Genomic DNA, 22,677 nt, shown 5'->3' with positions numbered 1-22,677 from the left:
AAGCTGCATATTGAATTTAGAATGATTTTCCCACTTTTGGGGGGGAAAAGAATTGTTTGGACTCATCAGGTGGAGAGTCTACAATGTATGTGTGATATGCCCTACTGTGTAATGTACCACTAAAGGAGGACAATTTGACCCCTTTGTGTGTGCCAGCTTTCTGGAAGAATATCCAATGAGTCATATTCTTTACTCTTTACTGCCTGCAATTTTTTTTCCCCTTAAAATTTTTATCTGATCCCATTTTACAAATTTTCATTGAATCATCTTCTACCTTGGAGGCTGTGCCTTTTGGAACATAAAGGCTTGCTGCTGGGGGAAAAAATCATATTGCATCTGCTTCTTTTGGCAGTTATAGTAAACGTGTTCTTTCTTTGAAGTGACCTGAAGGGTTAGTAAACTAGTTTCTGTATTTTTCAAAATTTTGTTCATAATTTGGGCTTCTTTATTAAGTCGTATCTTATCCTTCTGTGTTCCAAACGAAGCAATCCTGAAAGAAGGAAAAGATTTTACTGGGTACATTTCTTTAGTTAATGTTTTTTTTGGGGGAAAAAATACAACAATAAAACAAAACATTGCTGCTTTTTGTAATGAAGCAAAGTAGATAAGACAAGAAAGGATAATGTTCAGATCAACAGAATTCAAGATTAGGTTTGAGAGGAAAAACAAAAGACTGAGAATAATTTGGAAATGATCAAATTGTCAAGGAATGAGTGTGGTATAAACAAGGTAAACTCATATAAAGATCTTTTAAAAAGAAAACCAGAGACAGATGGAGGAGGAAAATGGTAATTAATGCATTTAAGAGAAATGTAAGTCTCTAAAGGCCCCCAAACAAGCTAATTATGGGGCTTTTAGAGGTCCCTATGGAACTGAAGGAAATATTCCAAGAACAGTAGGATATGCAAGAAATCTACAAATGAGAAGTAGATGAGGGGAGAAGAGTTTATGAAAACAATAGAATGGCAGAGAGAAATTACAAAATTAGCTAACAATTTGCATAAAAATATATTTCATAGGCACAAAAAGGCAACCAAATGAGCACTAGTGCAGCAAGATAAGCTCATCAGTAACATGAGAGGTGGCAGATGTAATGACAATGCCACCATTTTACTGAAGAAAGTAATAAATAGTCATTTTTATCAGCTGATGAACATAAAAAGAATATAGCGCTTGCAATAGTGAGGAAAAAATGACAAACTTGCAGACTTTTAAGAGCAAAAAACACCAACATTAGATAATGTTTTTATTCATACTTGAGGACTCTAGGGAGGATATATATAAAATAAAACTACATGGAAGATGAGGTGATACCAGAGGAATGGTGGACAGCTGTTCGTATGTTCAAAAGCTGATGACATGGCAATACTTAGTACTTGCAGACCAGTCAATCTGATATCAATAATGAGAAAAATACTGGAATCTATTTTAAACCAAATGTTGGAGAGTGTAGTTAAATGGTCAAGAGTTTTAATTCCATAAAGCTCAAGTCTTTTATGAGGTGCTACATAGTTGGTTCATTTCAAAGCTTGGGGCATGTGAACTTCAGGAACAAGTGCTGAATGAATACAAAATTGGCATAATAAATAGGACCAGTGCTTTCATAATTTACAATAATGCTTTGAACTTTTGAATAAGTAGTTCTGGTAGAATTTGAAGATGAGCAGATCAGTAAAGAAGCTCATGGAAGCTAGGGAATTCAGGGAAGAGAACAGTGATGTCGTGAAACATATCAATATTACTAAAGAGGTAGCGTTGGTGGTCTTGAGGTGCACAAAGGTGGATAAATCCCCAGGACCTGACCATATGTACCTTGGGAAGCAAGGGAAGAAATCACTGAAGCCCCCGCATAGATTTTTGTATCTTCCTTAGGAAGATGGCTAATGTTCTGTCTTTCTTTAAGTTGGGCTGCAAGGACAAGCCAGGGCCAGTGAGCCTGACATCAATGGTGGGGAAGTTACCAGAGGGTTTCTGAGCGACAGCATCCGTCTATGTTTGGAAAGGCAAGGACTTTGTGCATGGGAAATTGTGTCTCACGCATTTGAGTTTTTTTTGAAGCAGTAACCAAGAGGATTGACAGGGGCCGGGAGGTAGACATTGTGTACATAGACTTTAGCAAGGCTTTTGATATGGTCCCACATGATAGACTGTTCTGGAAGGTGAGATCATGTGGTATCCACTGTTAGCCAGCCAATTGGATACAAAATTGGATTGTTAGGAGTCAGAGTTTGGTTATGGAGGGTTATTTTTGAGATTAGAGGCCTGCGATTAGTAGTGTGCCATGGGGATCGGTGCTGGGTTCCCTCCTTCTTGTCAAATATATTAATGATTTGGATGATAATGTAGGGGTCATAATTATAGTAAGTTTGCAGATGACACCAAAATTGGTGGTGTGGTGGGCAGTTAAGAAGGTTGTCCAAGGATACAACAGGATCTAGATCAACTGGGAAAGTGGGGAAAGAAATGGTTGATGGAGATTTAACTTAGGCAGGTGTGAAGTGATGCATGTTGGGAAGTTAAACCAGGGCAGAACTGGGGAGAGAAGTAAAACTGAGACCTAGAGTTACAAGCACGTCGTTCCCTGAAAGTGGTAATGCGGGTAGGCAAACTGCTGAGGAAGGCATATGGTGTGCTTGCCTTCATCAGACTGGGCATTGGGTACAAGAGTTGGGACATCACGTTACAGATGCTCAAGACGTTGGTGATACCACACCTGAAATATTGTATGCAGTTCTGGTCACCATACTATAGGAAGGATGTGATTAAGCAAGGGAGCATGCAGAAAAGGTTCACCAGGATGTTGCCAGGACTGGATGGCTTGAGTTATGAGAAGAGACTGGATAGGTTGGGACCATTTTCCCTGGAGTGAAGGAGGGTGACGGGTGACCTTCATTGAGGTTTATAAAATCATGAGGGGCATAGCCTTTCTCCCAGGTTGTGTGTCTAAAACTAGAAGGCATAGGTTTAAGGTGAGAGGGGAAAGATTTAAAGGGGAACTGAGAAACAGGCTTTTCACACAGGGTAGATTGAGCTGTCAGAATAAGTGGTAGAGTTGGGTACAATTACAATGCTTAAGACATCTGGACAGGTTCATGGATGGGAAAGATTTGGAGAGATATGGGCCAAAGGCAGGCAAATGGGACTAGCTCAGGAAGGCACTTTGGTGTGGAAAGGTTGGACTGAAGGGCCTGGTTTCATGCTGTATAACTCTGAGTCTATGAATGCAAGAAGAGGTTGGAAAGCCTGAAGAGGAAGGAATTATCTGGGTAAAGAACATTAACAAAGATTGAGATGATGCACTTTGGTGGGAAAAGTAGAAATCACTCGCAGCTTGAAAAATACAGACCTCAGCAGCCTGGTCTGGACATTCACAAAAGATAATTCCAAAGGTGAAAGAGTAATAGCCCATGCACCAGAGTGTGATGGTATAGCGGTTAAGTTACTAGACCAGCAGCTAGAGGTCTTCATCAAAGGAAATTAGTTCAAATCCCATCAAAATAGCCGGGAAATTTAAATACAAGTAATTAAGTCTGGAATTTGAAAAGAAAGAATGGTCTGTGTAATGATCGGTTTCATTGTAATAAATTGTCATTAAAACCTATTTTGTTCATGCCTTCAGGGAAATCTGCCATCTTGACCTGTCTGGCATGTGTGTTTTAAAAAAACAAACCATGCCAAGGATAGCATTGTTAACTGCATCCACGTTTCAGGGACAATTCGGGATGGACAGTAGCTGCTGGCGTTGTTAGTCGTTTGAACAAATAAGTAAAAAAGTTAAGTGAATGCTTGCACAAAACTGTGACTAGGCCACTGTACTGCACAAGTGTTGTCTCTGTGGTAAGAAGGATGTAGAAGAACTAAAGAGAGTGCAAAAAATACATAACTATGGTTAGTACTAGAACTGACAGATTACAAATATTGGGATAGATAATATGATTTATCTTTTTAGAAAAGAGACAATATAAATTTGACCTGGTAGAAATTTTCAAAACCAGAAAATGGTATGGACAGGGTTTCCACACATGCAGGGTTGCTCTGGTGAAGAGCCGGCACAGATAGGATGAACTGATTGGCCTACTTCTGTGACTCCGAAGCAAGTTAGTTATTTTTGTTTTTGGATTAATTAAATAAGGACTGGTTACAAAGTGGAACATTAACTCATGATGGAATTCGCTTAGGATCTTGCAAAATGAAAGGGAAGGAGATTAAAGAATAGTACAAACAACATTTATCTAAATGGTCAGTTCCTAACTTCCTGAGAAAGAGTCTTTGACCTGAAGCAATAATTCTGTTTCTCTTTCCCCAGATGCTGCCTGATCTACTGAGAATTTCCAACATTTTGTTTTTATTTCAGATTTCTAGCACCTGTTTTTTTTTATTTGTTTTGGCCTGTTTCTATGCCGAATACTCATTAGTTTGAATCTCTTTACATTAGTTACTTCAATCTATATTTAAATAAAAACTGACATTTTATGTAGGCCACTGACTGAGCTGATTTCTTATTAAATCAGAAACAAAATTTATGAACTAATGTTTATTAACACCATGGTAATGTAATTTTGTATGCTGCTAATTTCAGAAATTAAAACAACACTGCCTGATCTTATTGATGCAAGTGCAGTGCTTGAATAGTATGTAGCCATTAGTTTAACTTTGCAACAGCTTTGTATTAATTGGATTAAAATAAAGTTGCATTTAAAATCATCTGAGAAGATAAAGTTAGCAAAGTTAACGTCCTATAATTGAACATTTAACTATTTGAGGAGCAAATCTTTGTCAAATTTAGCTTCTGCCTGGATTATAGTCTCAGTTGAATGAGCTGCTAATTCCTAAAAGTGATTTGAGCATATTATGTTTGGGGATGTGTCCATTTAACCTAGTTAATTTTATTGTAGTCTGGAGCGTAACAATAGCACTTCCTTGTGATCTGAACTAAATATCAAATGTTGCATGTGTTTCTCAAGGATGCTTTCCTCATCCCTTTGAAGTCAGAAATATTAGATGAAATGAGATGTGTGTCAGCAATTAAGTATAGACTGGAAAATATTCAGAATAATGGTATATTTTGTATCAGTCGCTCTCTGGAAATATTGGGGAAACATACTGATTTGTTTTTGGTATTGTTTTTGCTAAGGAACACATCTTGTGTATATAGCAGTTCCCCATGTGGTATCCGTCTTACTATTGTTGCTTGCTTCTTTAAAGAATTGATTAATCTGCTTGTTTGCTGCCTCCCTCATCTTGTTTTATTTGGTGCTGTTAATTTTGTTCTTTTCATTTAATCTCCAACTTCCTGTCTGAGCCAAAAGTGCCCAGTACTAAGCAGAACTATTTACATTGATGGTGTAGTGCTGAGCACCATTCTGTTTTAGTGACAGTTAGAGACCAAATCAATATAGTAAATTAATTGGATTAAATAAGAGAAGACAGACAGCAGCTCATTAATCAGATGTTCAAAGCTCCCTACAGGCTTGGGCAGCCTGCAAGGCATAGTGATAAACTGCTAAATGGAACCAAAAGAAAAGTATCACACAAGTCTTAGATCAGTTTTAAATAAATAAGTGTACTTATCATCCATTCATAGTCAATGGTGGACAATCTAGCTTTACAGATTGGATTATCTTCCATTGACTATGGAAAAAATAATAAATCCAGCCCACGTGGATGCCTAAATGTTTAGTGCAATGGATTTTGCAGTGTAATTTTAATTTGTTTTGAATTCCTCACTCCATTCAAATGAGCTCTACTGTTCTTTCTTGACTGCCTTACTAGAATGTAATAATGTTGCAGAATTGCAATCAATTCCATGCAAGCATGATACAAAATTTGCAAATGGACGAAACTAAACATTGAGAAGTGCAATTAAGATTTTTATAGGAACTTATGGCTTGCAGTATCATTAGAGTAGGGGAATCCATAGTCTCCTTTCTCCCTCTGGAAATGGGAGTGATCTACATAATTATATCCCACTGTGCTACATTGGGGATGTGCTCCAGGTAAGATTATCACCTGCTGCTCCTTGCATAAATAAAACTTATCTCAGGTAGTTTAGGGAGTTACAGATATCACTCGCATGGTGCTGTGAGTTTAAGGGTTCCCATGTGAATCGTAACATGTATCCTAATTGTCTGTGAGCTACAAGATGAAATTTCTTATCAATGTGATGGTTTCAAGAAGTTTCCATAATTTGTATTCTCAGGCAATTCTCATTGCTGATAATATTTCTGCTGCTGTGTGGAACAGAAGGCTGTTGGGTAACAAGAGTTAATCCTTCTGTTTTTGAATACTCCTTAACATTCTTCAGGCTTCTGCTGGTGCTGTTCAGCAGTGCTACAACTGGAGTCAGTACCAAAGTCTAGTGGGGAGTGCCATCAAGATCCTCAGTATGATGTATCCTGTGCTTGTGTTGGTCCAGGTGCATCTTGCAGTGCTGTGCTTATAGAAGGTTGTATGCTTCATTGTCCGGCTTCATGGTCCAGAATCTGGACAACATGGGGTTTATCCCTTGCAGAAAGCTCTCCAACTGTGTTAATAGTGGTTATAGAGGTGGTTTGTGCTACATTTCTTGATTTGTCAGATGGAATTTGAGGGTTGCAGATTAGATTAAATTAATTTGTTGTCATGTATGCCAGGGTACAATGAAATCCCTAGTTCACATGAAGCTCACAGAGTAAACAGTATAGATAGTAATAAATACTAACAATAAATACAATAATGAGCACTGTAGCATTCAATGTTAACTAAATGAGGTCATGGGATTTGTTTTGGCACTGTTCAGGGTGATTCGGTCCTGGCTGTAATTTCTCTGACTATGTGCTCCCTTTACTGACTTGTTTTAATGTCTTCTTTTGAGCCTGTTTACCACTTCTACTAAATTGAGTTAAGTGTCACTGAATCTGAAGGCTGGGTCCATGCCTGGTCTCAGTGCTTCACAAGAAGTTCGGGCAATGATGTGCTTCAGCGGTCAGGTTTTCAAGAACTGAAACCCTGATGTCAATTGGCATGGGATCAGTTACATCATTTGCTAATGGAGCTTAATGAGGCTTAATAGAGAAATCAATGTGTTGTGTAATTAAGATGTGCACACACTCCATAAGTGTGGTAAAACATTGGGTATCAGCAACAGTGGGTGAACACCTGAGTTCTGCAAACAACACCCCAGTAAACAAAATTATTTAAGGAAAGAAGAATCTGCAGCTCACTCTGGTTTGATGCAACTGAGTGTCTTGCAAGGTCTTTTTGAACGGCAGTAAAATGTCAACCATGTTGCTGTGGGTATAGAATTGCTTATGGGGCAGAAGGGTAATTGTAGTACTTTTGCTTTCCTAAAGGACATTATTTGACTTATTCACTCATTGTTACTTAACTAAGTGCAAATAAAAATTAGCCGATGATTGAGTAAGTAAATCCCCATTTCAGTTGGTCATAATTATGTTTAATGCACTCAGTGAAGCACAGGATAAAAGTTGTATTCCAATAATGAGAGAGGGAGAAAGAGAATCATCCCACTTCCAACCATTCACACACTCGCTCCCTGTCTGTCTCTCTATCTCGTATATATACACACACACCCTCAGAAATTAGTAAAGTTATCAGTCTGAAACATTAACTTTTTCTCTTAACAGTTGCTTTAATTCATTTCGTCATGCTTGCTTTCTCTCCTTCCCAGTTCCAACAAAGTTTTGATCTGAAACATTAACTGTTTCTCTTTCCACAGATATTGCCTGAGCCACTGAGTGTTTCCTGCACTATGTTGTTCATGGCTGAGGCATGCTGAAGTCTTGGGAGATGGCCTCTGAGTGATAGACTTTCCCCAGGTTCATGCTGAAACAAAGACTGTGGTCCACAAGGGTGGGCTAATGCTGAACTTGGGGTTAGCAGACATCTGCTCTGCTGTGTTACAATGGCCTTCCAAACACTGACATTTATTTGACCTACAATGCTCCCATATCCATGATTTGGTAGTAGTGTTGGTTGTGAAACAGTTGGCGTTCTGAAACACACTGCAACTTTGAAAATTAAAAAAAAACTGAAGGTGCTGGAAATCTGGGGGGGGAGAAAAGAGTCAGAGTCATATAGCAGAGAAACGGGCCCCTCAGCTCAAGTCATCCATGCTGACCAAGATGTCTATCTGAGCTAGTCCTGTGTTGGAAAATGCTTGAAACACTCAGCAGATTAGACAATATCTTGGAAAGAAAATCAGAGTTAATGTTTCAAGTGAAAGATTCTTAGTTAGAACTAGGACAGGTTGAGGGGTGGCTGGGAGGAGGGGGGGAATGAGGGAGAAGGTTAGTTTTAAGGTTGTGGAGAAACCGCTTGAAGGATGGATAGGACAAAGGGATTATCTGTGGTTGGTTGAAGCCAAGGATTCTGTGGGGATGAGCTATTAATAGGGACAGTTGGAGGGTGACAAAGAAGTGTAACCCTCTTTGTGATGTGTGGCTAATGGCAGGTCAGGGTGTACTAATGATGAGGGGGGGGGGGGAAAAGAAACTGGGTCAATATCAGAGGTGGATGGCAGAGAAAGTGAGTTATCGGAAGTTGAGGAATTCATTGTTGGGTTTGGAAAACTGCAAGGTGCCCAGAAAGAAGTTGAAGTGCTGTTCATCAAGCTTGCATTGGGCCTTGTTATAAAGTGTAGGAGGCCACAGACTGGCCAGAGTGGGATGGAGACTTAAAGTAGTAGGCAACAGGAAGCACGTGGATGCTCCTGTGGACTGAACGCAGGTGCTCCGCAAAGTGATCACCAATCTGATTTCCTCTCCCCAATGTACAGGAGCAACCTTCTGTGCCGTCTTTCAGTTCTGCCTTCAGCCTTCTCCAGCAGAATTGATGGAAAATGCATGAATTGAAGTATTTCTGAACTGGATTCTGAAATATCTGAAATTTTGGATTGTTTTTGAATGAGATTGTAAAAGTATACTAAACTAGAATTACTATTTAATAATTTCTCCAGTCCTAAAAGAATTTTGTACATCTTAGTGAAATATTATGAAAATATTTTAAAACAATGAACTTTATAAAACAGTTTTCATTGTTTAAGGTTTGACATTTCAGTTGCAATCTCTCATATATAAGCTGCAACTTTTGAATTCTGTAAGTAATTTGTAATTGTATTTGTGTCTACCTAGTTCAATGAATGTGAGGATTTTTTGATGTGATTGGATGCTCAGTGAGCTTTATAATGTTATAGCTGCTGGATGCCTGAAAGCAATTGACCATTAACTCCAGACCATTTAGGATTAAACTTATGGTGGGTGATGATGCATTAAAAATTGTAAAGCTTTTTAAATTGTTGATTTAACTTCTTTCCATTTGTAACTCCTGATGTTAATATTCTAACAGGTATGCAAATTCATGTTTGGGGGGGAAAAAACTCGCCAAGTAATATAATAGCCTCTTTTATACCAATTTTAGACTGGAGAAAAACCATAATCCATTTTTCCTGTTTGGTCCATCTGTTTCTGAGAAACAGATTTATATCTTAGTTAAAATGTTATAGGTTTTTACAGATGGCAGCAGCATATTGACTATGGCTTCTGCTAATCCATTAATTTTGGCATTGCTTTTTCTTATTGTGCTTCAGAATTTTTCTTGGAGAAGTTAAATGAGCATATTTGGAATGCTGCTTCTTTGTTTTGTACCTCAAATGCCACTTGTTGTTTCAGGTTTTTGACAAAGAAGTGAAGAGCTATGTTTATATACTGGAAGGTAGCTGTCAGAGAAACAAGATGCAATTACCCAAGGATAGCAAGCATTCACGTAAGTAATGGAAGGTTTATTTAAATTGACCTATTTGTTGTTGTTGCACATGATTTTATAAAATAACAATCAATGCATAAGTTCAGAAATAATAGATGAAGCCATAGACTTCTGTACCTTATCCTTGCTATCCATTGAATTGCAGTGTTTTCAGCATGAGCACGCTACACAGTAAAGAATTATGTATGGAAGAGAAAAGGGCTTGTAGGTCAGTTAACAAAGCAGAACGACTGGAGTTTGGTGTTTTTTTTAAAAAGTACAATATTTAAATTGTATGTAATGTTTGCAGAGATAATATTAAGAGAGATACAGTGTCACATCTGTTTTATAGTATAAGTACTTAATTTCCTAACTTTTTTTTCCTTCCGTCATTTTTTCCCCCCAAAATGTCTTGACCTCATTGATTACAGTTGCTGCAAATAAGGCTCTGAGTGAGCTTCTTGGAGTTGCATGAGAGCAACTCCCCAAAATAGACATCAGTTTCTTCTGAACTTCCTGTGGGGAAATTGAGTTGAGTTGTTGAGGACTTTCACACAGTGAAACATTTATAATTAGAAAATTCAGAATGAGCAGAGAAGTTAAACCCATGGTTGTTTTGGACTGAGATCTGTATTTTCTCTTCACAACCAGAAGTTCCTTGTTTACTGTTGGTAGCTTGGACAATGCATTTTAACAGCGCATTGGAAGAGAGCAAGTACCATAGAACAATACAGCATAATACAGGCCCTTCGGCCCACCATGTTGTGTTGCCCTTCAAACCACACCTAAGACTATCTAACCTCTTCCTCCCACATATCCCTCTGTCTTAAATTCCTCCATATGCTTATCTAACAATCTCTTGAACTTGACCAACGTATCAGCCTCCACCACCACTCTCTGGGTGAAAAACCTCCCTCTGACGTCTCCCTTGAACTTCCCACCCATTACCTTAAAGCCATGTCCTCTTGTTTTGAGCATTGGTGCCCTGGGAAAGAGGCGCTGGCTGTCCACTCTATCTATTCCTCTTAATATCTTGTATACCTCTATCATGTCTCCCCTCATCCTCCTTCGCTCCAATGAGTAAAGCCCTAGTTCCAACCTAGTGGTTGAAGAAACTCTTACTGCTGCTGCAAACTGTATTGAGAATAGCTTCTGCTATTTTGTCAATCTTGGTGTTGCTTTTTATTTATCATATTCCAGGAATGTGTTTAAGACAATTAAATTAAAGACATTTAAAGGAATGTTTTGTTGTGGTGTGAGAATAGTGAAGGAAATAATACTAAAAAAAATTTTTTTGAAATGACAATTTGATAAAATTGAACTTTTTGGTCACTTTAGACATGATATACAGATTATAGTTGTGAAGTAACTGTCTATTCCACTTGTATAATTAGAGTTAGGTATAGTTACAAGGAATTTGCACCATAGAAAAGGCTATCTGACCCCACAAACCCATGCCAGTGCTTACTCTCCACACTAGCTGCCTCTCATCCTCCTCCTATTGGTATATCTTCCAATTCTTTTCTTGCACAGTTACTTATCAATCAAATGCATGTTGGCATTTGAATCAACTGCTTGTATTACAAGTTTCCTATCATAGCAGCAGTTTGGATAAAGAACATTTGACTGACTTCTCTATTGCATTTCATGGTGACTTTCTTTTCACTTAAAACACCTTGATGTGGTCTTCCTCAAATGGAAATGTATTTACACCCACCCTATCAAAGTCTTCTGTTATTTTAAAAAAAAACCTTTTTTTTCTTCTTCTGGAGGAAAGAACTCTGACTCGTTCAATCATTTGTGATGGGTATGATCTCTCAGCTCTAGTATCATACCAGTAAATCTTTTATCTTCTGTAGTCCCTCTTTTTTTTAACTGTTAGAACTGTTTGTAGTACTGAAATACAAACAGAACCATACTGGAAACACTCAGCAGGTCAGGTGATGTCTGTGGAAAGAGACACAAAATGTTAATAGTGAAGACCATGTCTCTCCTTCCTTCTGGTTCCCTGCCCACCCCGCCCCCCCACCCCGCCCCCCCCCCCCCTTTCTGGTTCACTTTCTGGTTCTTCTATCCCTTCCCCCAACTGGTTCCATCATCCCTCCCTTATCTAGTTCCTTTATCACCTTCTTTATCAGGCACAGACCTGCCCCCGTTTTCTCTTTCTTTCTGTCTCTACCTATCACCCACCAACAACTGTCTCCTGACTCCATCCCTCCCCCACCTGGCTCCAATTGTTCATCATGTCCTTCTTCACTTGGTTCCATCTTTCATCTGCCAGCCCCTGTCTCATCCTTCCCGCTCACCTCTTTGACTGGCTATCTCTACACACACAGTCCTGTTGCAGGGTCTTGACCCAAAATGTAGATTATCCCTCTGCTTCCATTTATGCTGCTTGACCTGCTGAATTCCTCCACTAGTTTGTTTTTTGCACCAGATCTCCATTCCATCGCTTGCTGTTTGGCAATGGAGATTTGTTAGAAACTGCTGTAGAACACTCTGGAGATTGCTAACACTGGCAGAAAAATACTCTCTGTCACCACGTGTACTTCTTTGACCCTGGGAATGACTAATAAGTGTTTAGGTGGTTATCACGCTGGTTGCTTTCTTTCAGTGGGAACTTCAAGCCATATGTTTCAGGACCAATATCTCTGCACACTTAGGTTTACCAAGGAAGACGGGACTGTGTAACGATGTAGGTAGGACTCCAGCAACACATACTTTCCGCCCACTGAGGTCAGGGCCTCTTTGAGTTGACTATTTTCATACAGGATCCTTTGAGGTGGCAGCAGCTGAATGTCACATTTTGTTGCTCACTGAAGGATTAAGGAGGACATTGATGCACTTTCATGATTTGAAAAGAGTTGTATTGTTTTGCAACATTCAAGTTTATTGTCATATCATACACAAAGTATGAAAATTAGCTGTTTGCAGCAGCACAATACATTACAAACATTATAGACATAAGTTAACATAAACTTGAATTAACAAATTATACACAACTTGCATGACAAAATAAACATAACGACATTAGTGCGAGAGAGAGAAAAGAAATGTAGTCTGAGGTAGAACTAGGGTTTTTCAGGTCGGTTCAAGAACCTGATGGCAGTGGGAAAGAAGCTGTTGTTGAATCTTGAGGTTTGGGACTTCAGGCTCATGTACCTCCTGCTTGATGGCAGCATCGAGAAGAAGGTATGGCCCAGATGGTGGGGGTCCCTAATGATAGATGTCATCTTTCTGGGACATTGCCTCTCGTAGATGTCCTTGATGATGGGGAGAGGTGTACTTTTGATGGAACTGGCTGTGTCCCCACCCTCTGTAGCCTCTTGCGTTCCAGTGCATTGGAGTTCCATACAAGGCCGTCATGCAACCAGTCTGAATGCTTTGCACTCTACATTTGTAGAAGTTTGTCAGAGTCTTTGATAACATGCTGAATATCCTTAAATTCTAAGAAAGTGGCACACCTTCATTGTTGCATCTGTGTGCTGAGCCCAGCATAGATCCTCCGGGATGCTGACACCCAGGAACTTGAAGCTGCTCACCTTTTACAGCGCAGACCTTTCAATAAGGACTAATGCATGACTTCCTAAAGTCCACAATTAGTTCTTTGGTTTTGCTGATGTTGAGCAAGAGGTTGATGTTACGACACCACTCAACCAACCGACCTATCTCACTCCTCTATGCCTCCTCGTCACCATCTGTGATTCTGCCAACAACATTGATGCCATCAGCGAATGTGTAGACAGCATTGGAACTATACTTAGTCACACAGTTATAGGTTTAGAATGAGTAGAGTGGGAGCTAAGTATGCAGCCCTGATATGTGCCTGTGCTGATGGTCAGTGAGGAAGAGATGAGGTTTCTGATCCATAGTGATTGTTGTTTTTCAGTTAGGAAGTAGAGGATCCAATTGCAGAGGGAGGTACAGAGGCTCAGCACTTGGAGCTTGACAATAAGTTTTGAGGGGATGATGGTGTTGAATGCCAACCAATAGTCAACGAACAACAGTCTGACATATGTGTTCCTGTTATCCAGGTGGTCCAGAGCAGAGTGGAGAGCCAATGAGATGTATATTGTGGCGAGAGGTGAATTGAAACGAGTCTATGGCCTTACGGAGCCAGGGGTTGATTTGAGCCGTAACCAACCTCTTGAAACACTTCGTTATGATGGATGTAAGCGCTACCTGATGGTAGTTATTGAGGCAGGTCACCCTGCTCTACTTGGGCACCGGTACAATTCATGCCATCTTGAAGCAGGTGGGAATCTCAGACCACAGAAGCAAGAGGTTGTAGATGTCCCTGAGTACTCCAGCCAGTTGTTTAACAGGATTTTAGCACTCAACCAGGTACACCATCAGGGCCTGGCGCTTTGTTCACCTTCCTGAAGCGTGTTCTGATGTCAGTCTCCGAGACTGAGATCATAGAGTTGTTGGGTTCTGTGAGGATTTGAGCAGGAGTGTCTCCCTCTTGAAGTATGCCTAAAAATTCATCAGGGAGTTATGTGTCATTGCTGTTTATGCTGTTTGTTTTCCCCTTGTAGGAGGTGATGGTGTGCAAGTTCTGGCACAGCTGTCAAGCTTCCTTTTGTTCTCCAGCTTCATCCAGAATAGCCTCTTCTCTCTCATGATAACCTTCAGGAGGTCATACCTGGACTTCTTGTAGGTCTCTGGGTCACCAGTCCTGAACACACACATCAAGCCCTCAGCAGACTATGAATCTCCTGGTTCATCCAGGGCTTCTGGTTTGGGAAGACCTGATATGTTTTTGTCAGCACACACTCATCCGTGCAGGTCTTGATGAAGTTGGTGATGACCGTTGTGTATTTGTTCAGATCCGTTGATGCATCCCCGAATATGGTCCAGTCCACCGATTCAAAGCAATCCTGTATACACTCCTCAGCCTCCCTTGACCATGCCTTTGTGGTCCTCTCCACTCTTCAGTCTCTGCTTGTACGCAGGAAGTAGAGGCATGGCCAGGTGGTCAGATTTCACCAAGTGCAGGCACAGGATGGCTCGGTAGGTGCACTTGATGGTGGTGTAACAGTGGTCAAGTTGTCATTGGCCATGAAAGGAATGTTTTCCCAATAAATGACAGATATTCAGGAAGCTCTGTACTGTGGAGACTACTTTGCCAAATGTCTTTTGCAAACAACATTGCTTCATTGGGATAAGGCGTTGCTGTCATGTGACCTTAACTAATTTCATCAATACAGCTGTTTTTAGTGGCATTGAACATTTTTCTTGAATTATGACTCTTAACAAGCACACGTCATAGGATTTTCATTATAATGCAAGGCTTGAGATTCTCTGAAAATAACAGCTCTGGTTAGTGCCAGCAGACAAAAACGACTCCGATTGGTTTAATTAAAAATCCTTTCGCAACAGTAATCACATTTTTCCCACCAATTCCCTGTCATTCTGGTTGTGCAAAAAAAACCCTAGGAAATTGGTCGTGTTCAGATGATGCCTTTCTGATAACTGGATTCCCTTTAGAGCACTAGTCCAGAGCTTCTGCACTCCATGTGGGCAAGTACAAGGGAAGAAGAAGAATAATAATTGTGAAGAATAATAATAATAACCTCAGTTACTGCATAAATGATTTCTGCAGTAAACAAATCTTATGTTGCTTTTAGGAATGTTTTTCTTTTTAAAAAAAAAGGAATGGATGAGGGCAGTAAAATGGAAGCATGAGCAGTTTATCATTGTACTTTGGAATTTACCAGTGGATAAGATACAATCTTGGGTGTATTTTATGATTATGTTTCCCAGGAGTAGCAAAGTTGGTGCCTTAACCCACAGTCCAATTTACCCCATGCTGCTCGAATTGCTGCCAGACTGATGTTGCTGCGGTGGGGATGTAAACAAATTCTAAATACCCAAACAATGAATGGGTGAGCAGGAATTAACTGCAAGTGGTATGATTTTGTATCAGCAACTCGGTGCAAAGTAGTCTTGTTTCAAGATGACATTATAGATGAAGTGCCTCCCCACTCAGCAGATACAAGGAATATCTTTTATGCATGACTTCATGATTGGTATATTTACCTTCTATATTGAAAATAAGACTTCCCTAACAACCTATGCCTTAGCCATTTACTCATGTTTTGCTGATGATGTTATTCCTTGAAAAGAGACATCTGAATGACTGGAAAATGTACCGAGATGCTGTTACTCTATTTCACCTTCTTGTTATTCAGACCAATACTTTCATGGTCTCAACAGTGGAATAAAAGCCAACTAAATTCAGTGAAGATGAAAATAAATGTTACATGTTCATAAGTAAACTTGTACATACTATTTAATTTTGAGCACCTTTCATGCCAGCTCTCATGATTGCCTTCCAGCTTGGCTTGCAAGGCTGAATGCTGGAACATCCACAATGAATTCTTGCCTTTGGTGGGATGACTTAAGGTTGCTGTGTTCTGCCAGGTGATGCTGTAATCTAGAGTAGTTGGCTGTGAGACAAAGGTGACTGTGGTGGGAAGTGAAAATGTTAACTTTCTATGCAGGGGACTGCAATGACCCTTAAGACAACATCAGTGGAACTCTCAACAGACTGTGCAGACAGTGATGTATGAATTGTTGGGACCTAGCCATATTTCTGTTTTTGTAACTTTCAGGCCAAGATCAGATCTGACTAATGCAACCATGGCTGAGGTATTGGTTTATTATTGTCACTTGTACCGAGGGACAGTGTAAAACTTGTCTTGCATACTGATCGTACAGATCAATTCATTACACAGTGCAGTTACATTGGGTTAGTAGAGGTAGTACATAGTGCATTGATGTAGTACAGGTAAAAACAATAACAGTACAGAGTAAAGTGTCACAGTTACAGAGAAAGTGCAGTGCAATAAGGTGCAAGGTCACAACAAAGTAGATTGTGAGGTCATAGTCCATCTCATCATATAAGGGAACTGTTCGTTAGGCTTATCACAGTGGGGTAGAAGCTGTCTTTAAGTCTGGTAGTACATGCCCTCAGGCTCCTGTATCTTCTACCTGATGGAAGAGGAGAGAAGAGAAAGTGACCCGGGTGGGTGGAGTCTTTGATTTGTGTTGTCCGCTTCACCAAGATAGCGAGAGGAAAACGGAGTCCAAGGAGGGGAGGCTGGTGTCTGTGATGCACTGGGCTGCGTCCACAACTCTCTGCAGTTTCTTGGGGTCCTGGACAGAGCAGTTGCCATACCAAGCCGTGGTACATCCAGATAGGATACTTCCTATGAGGCCTCGACAAAAGTAGGTGAGAGTCAAAGGGGACAAACAGAATTTCTTTAGTCTCCTGAGGAAGTAGAGGCACTGGTGAGCTTTCTTGGCAGTGGCATGTACGTGATTTGACCAGGACAGGCTGATGGTGATGTTCACTCCCAGGAACTTGAAGCTCTCAACCCTCTCGACCTCAGCACCGTTGATGTAGAGAGGTGCATGTACACTGCCCCCTTTCCTGAAGTCGATGACCAGCTCTTTTGTTTTGTTGACATTGAGGGAAAGGTTGTTGTCATGACACCATTCCACTAAGCTCTCTATCTCCTTGCTGTACTCCGACTCATTGCTGTTTGAGATACGGCCTACAACGGTGGTATCATCTGCAAACTTGTTGATGGAGTTAGAGCAGAATCTGTCCACGCAGTAATGAGTGTATAGGGAGTAGAGTAGACGGCTGAGGACGCAGTTTTGTGGGGCACCAGTGTTGAGAATAATCGTGCCGAAGGTATTGCTGCCTATCCTCACTGATTGCGGTCTGTTGGTTAGAAAGTCAAGGATCCAGTTACAGAGGTGTTGAGTCCTAGGTCTCGGAGTTTGGTGACAAGTTTGCTTGGGATTATTATATTGAAAGCAGAGCTGTAATCAATAAACAATAGTCTAATGTATGTGTCTTTACTGTCCAGATGCTCCAGAGCTGAGTGTAGGGTCAAGGAGATGGCATCCGCTGTGGACTTGTTTCGGCGATTGGCAAATTGCAGTGGGTCAAGATTGTCTGGGAGGCTGCAGTTGATGCGTGCCATGACCAACCTCTCAAAGCACTTCACGATGGTGGATGTCAGAGCCACTGGTTGGTAGTCATTGAGGCATGTTACCTTGCTTTTCTTTGGTACCGGGATGATAGTGGTCTTCTTAAAACAGGTGGGAACCTGAGATTGAAGCAGGGAGAGGTTAAATATGTCCGCAAATACTTCTGCTGGCTGATCAGCACAAGATCTGAGCACGTGGCCAGAGACACCATCTGGGCCAGATGCTTTTCTCGTGTTCACTATCTGGAAGACTGATCTTACGACCTCAACGGTGATCACAGGTTCAGTTGCATTGGAAGTTGTCAGGGTGGGTGGTGACAATCCACTTTCCTTCTGTTCAAAATGCGCATAGAATGCGTTAAGTTCATTAGGAAGGGATGTGCTGTTGTTAACTATGCAGTCCGTCTTCATCTTGTAGCCTGTTATGGCATGTAAGCCCTGCCATAGCTGACGGCTGGTCTGGGACTCTATTTTGAATCGGTATTGCCCTTCTGGCATCCTTGATAGGTTTCTGAAGGTCACATCTGGATTTCTTGTACAGATCAGGATCACCAGATTTGTGTGCAGCAGTTCTCGACTTCAGTAGGGAGTGGATCTCCTGGTTCATCCATGGTTTCCTGTTTGGGAACACCCGTATTGATATCTTCCTACCGTAGAAACCATTGGAGTTTTCTCCTTCCAATGAACCATTGCCCTGATTTTCTTTGTCTTCGTGCTTAATTACAGCTCATCTGTGTCAGACATTTCTCCCTGTGCCTCATGCCACTCTTACTTCTGCTATCACTGTGCCAGTGACAGAGGCTGTGCTGAGTGATATTGGCCACATTGGCATAGTGCACTTTTTCTTTGCTGCTCTTCATCCGCCTTGCTGTTCCTGCTGCTCACCCTTCTTTTCCTCGTGTTGTTTTGCTGTTTATTAGGTGGGGAATGTAAATAGAAGATCTTGCTGAATAGCTGGCAATTATATGTAAGAACTGAAGGGCATAAATAAACTGCATGCACGATGCTTTTGTGGAAATGCCCCAGCATGCACGCAAACTAATACAAATTGATTGGATATCGTTACTGAATGAACTAACAGATGATGGAAGAGATGTGGCTGTCACAACGATCCAGAGTCGTCTTTGTCTGGCCTCAACTTGGACCTGGTATGATTCATTGCTCATGAGTTGGACTATCAGCCCTTTGGTCTTTTGGATCATTGAGCTTGAAGATGCCCAACCATCCCTCAATTGTTGCTCATAGGTTTTCCCTGAAAGAGGCAGAGGAAGCAATTCCCTGGAATTCATCAATGCCATTCCTAGATTAGTGACTGCATGGTTGAGTTTGACTGTGCATGGAGGGGAGGATCTGTGACATTCTTTGTGGACTTGCAGCTGAACATGGTGATATTTGGGAGTTTTAATTGGAGTTCATAGCTTGACATTTTATTTCCTGCATTGTTACATTCCCCTCAGTGTGTTATTCCCTGAGGTCTGAGATTCTATATCCTCTTCCTATCCTCTCTTGATGTTAACCTTTCAGATGCCTCCTAGTGTCATACAGCACAGAAACAGCCCTTTCGGCCCAACTGGTCCATGCTGACCAAGATGCCCATATCCCGTTAAACCTTTCCCATCCATGTACCTGTCCAAGTGTCTTTTAAATGTTGTTATTGTACCTGGCTCAGCCACTTTCTCTGGCAGCTTGTTCCATATGCACACACTTCCTAGTGTATAGCACCTTTCTTCTGGCTTGTGTTTCCTCAGTCAGTAGTTGCCAATAATATGCAGTGGTTGCTGAATCCTTTATACTTCTGTTGGTGGAAAGCTGTTGGTAATTATTACTACTTAATACCACTCTTTCCCCCTGAACTCAAAACAATTCTCAAGTGGTTTCTCGTAATGTATATTTCCAAAAATCTTGTGTCATATGCTTGTGGTCATAAAAATTTATGGCTTCCTTGGGCTTATTGCCAGTTTTTTTTTGATATTTTGATTTTCTTTTTCTTCCATGCATCTGTATATCTATTGCAATAGTGTCAGCTTTGTTTTTATGAGCTTATTTGTATTTTGATGGGTGATCTTTGTATGCAGTTACGGGAAGGACATAGCCGATAGACAACTGCAAAGGAGGTTCATGTGTATGTTGTCAGGCCTGCAGAATATTAGTTGTAAGGAAAAACTGGCTAACCTCGGGTTGTTTTCTTTGGGACATGAGACTGAGGGAAGATTTATTTCAGTGTTTGAAAGTATGAGAGCCCCAGGTGGGATCAATAGGATCTATTTTCCTTAGCAAAGAGGTCAAAACTAGGGAACTCATGTTACGTAAGTAGTAGGAAGATTAGAGGGAAATTGAGTTTTTTTTCTTACACAAACTCTAGTGGAGATCTGGAACTCACTACCATCATATTTTAAACGCTTAGATGCCTACTTAAAGTGACTTGCTTTCCTGGAAACTTAAGTCTGAAGTGACAGTTGTCCCTGCGAAGTATCTTTCAGCGTTGGAATGAACTTGCATTAGCCTTTTGTTTAATGGATCATGCATATGTCAGAAATTCCTGTGGGAGAGGGTCTGAAGGAAGTGCACTATTTGGTATTCTGTAATGAGCCATTCCTTTTAATATGTTCCTTTTAGCCCACTGGCACAGCACTTGAGTTGATAACATTATACTCTGTATCATCCTAATCGGGCCTTGACATGCTTGTGTGAGGGTTCTGTTCAGTCACACTGACCACAAAGCCTTTATTGAAACAGTGTAGCAGCTAATCAGAAAGTCATCAGTTTCTTAACATCATTATCAGAACCACCACCCAGAACCTACTGCTACATAAATCTGCTGTATTGTCTTTCCAGGCATTTGAAAAAGTAATGGGAAGCTGCACAGTGTTGTAGATGTATGAAGTGGAACAACGTCACTTCTTCGTCATCTCAAGCCTATGTATACGTTATCTGCACACAATACTACAACTCCATTACTGTAGATCTTTTAAATACTGAGTTTCCCATATCTGGCTCACAGTGCTTCTCAGCTGAGGAAGATCTCTTTTCATCTCCATGTGGGAATATAACTCTTGCATTTCCAGATCTTTATCCAATTAAATGTTTAGTGCCCCCCAAATAGACATTCTTTTGTTTCCCTAGCTATTTCCACCTAGGCTGGTACCTATATGATAAAACATTTTGACTGAATTGGTGGTGAAGTATCATGATTTGCAGATCTGGGTCTGGATCTGGATCTGGATCTGACTTGTCTCTAGAAATGTGTATCAATAATTACCTGTTCTTTAGTCTAAAATGCACCACGATGTGAGGCAAATATTTTACATTTGGCATTAAAACAGAAAATAACATCAATTCTCAAGAGGTTAGCCAGCATCTGTAGGGAAGGGAATAAAATTAACATTTCGAGTTGATGACCTTTCATCAGAATTGATGGAGTCATCATTTTTTAAATTATAGGACCAGTGCACGTAACATGAAAAGTAAGACATTACAGAAGCTGGAAATCTGAATTTATGGAAGGTTATCAACCTGAAACATTAACTCTTTCTCCCTCCACAGATGCTGCTTGATCTTGAGTAGTTTTTTGCTTTCAGGCAACTTAATATGCATGTTTTTTCACTTTTCTCGTTGTGATGAAGGGTTATTGACCTAAAATGTCAATTCTTTTTCTCTCGCCACTTGATGCTACTTCACTGCTGAGTGCTTTCAGCATTTTCTGTTTTTGTTTGGAGCAAAAGCTGCAGACCCTGGAATTCCAATTAAATGATAGTTTGAACGTCAACAACAGCAATTATTTCTACTCCTCTTCTAATGGTTTGTAACCCAGTGCAGATGTATAACTATTCCTAATCTGTCCTGCATGAGCTGCTTGGGAGAGTATTTGAATCATGGGTAGATGCAAATCCTATCTTCTAAGTTACCAATGGAAAAAATAATTTCACTTGCACCCCAAATATTACATTTGAGCAATTTAAAAAAAAATTTCATCTTTATGCTGATATTTCCTCATGCAAACTTACAATGACCTTTGCTCTAAATTAAAGCATCGGCAAGTGTAAAAGCAGGCTAGCTAAAACTGTTTTGTCAATTGTTTTCTTTTGTGTTGCTGAAATGATATGCAGACAAAAGATTTTTGATATCCAGTGGTCCATATTGAGATTATGATCAAAGGTATTGTGTGGCATATGATGCATAACTATGTTGTTGGTGGAGAAAACTTTCACCTTATCAGTCCAAACTAGGGTATTGGAGCTAAAACAAAAACTGTTGAGCATTAACTTTTACTTAAATAGAACCAAAATTAAACACTTTGAAATTAAAGCAGTTTTAAAAGGGTGACACCTATTTGTTTGCTTCATTATACTTGCTAGAAAGAAGATAGAAAGAATTAATGAACAAAAGCCAGAAAATTTGAATTAATTTTAACTCGAGAAAACACTTACTTTGGAGTTCAGTGTATGAAGATGTCTAAATTAGAATTAATTTACCAAACTGGCAAAATATTTTGAGCTTGGCAAAAATGGAATACAAATGTTCATTTCTTGTCAAAATACAATTGTTCTTTAAACTTGTATCATACAACCTTTAAGGAAGTTCTGTTGTAGAAAATTTGCCCTCACAAATGGATTATAGAAACTAGAAATTTTCCGTGTTTGGCTTTGCATAATTGGGCCTGAGAAGGATGATGAGCACAATACAAATGACATAAATTGTGTTTATTCTTCCAATACTTTGAAGTTAATTTCGACAAGAGTGAGGGTGTCAATTGTTATTTGGCTCTTTTGTACAAGGCTTTGAAATTTTAGCAATAAATCAGGATGACAAATTATAGAATTCCACTGTACTCAATTGAATTTGCGGCATTAATTTTAAAATTAATCCTTTTATTCTGTTCAATAGCTTCTTATTCTTTTTGGACTCAAAACAAGACGGTATCTGATGTGTG

The 22,677-nt window shown here is 40.1% G+C and overlaps 1 protein-coding gene across 1 annotated transcript in view; it reads left to right on the top strand.

Moving 5' to 3' along the window:
• cfap20dc (CFAP20 domain containing) overlaps positions 1-22,677 on the top strand; it is a 263,203-nt gene that overhangs the window by 8,395 nt on the left and 232,131 nt on the right. Inside the window, exon 3 of the mRNA XM_052017624.1 lies at positions 9,669-9,762. Coding sequence (XP_051873584.1) covers positions 9,669-9,762 — 94 coding nt within the window. The remainder of the gene's footprint in view (positions 1-9,668; positions 9,763-22,677) is intronic.

Source organism: Pristis pectinata, chromosome 6 (genome assembly GCF_009764475.1).
Source record: "Pristis pectinata isolate sPriPec2 chromosome 6, sPriPec2.1.pri, whole genome shotgun sequence".
In the NCBI taxonomy this organism is placed as follows: Eukaryota; Metazoa; Chordata; class Chondrichthyes; order Rhinopristiformes; family Pristidae; genus Pristis; species Pristis pectinata.
The sequence above is the reverse complement of the archived record's forward strand: the minus strand, read 5'-3'. Positions and strand labels throughout refer to the sequence as shown.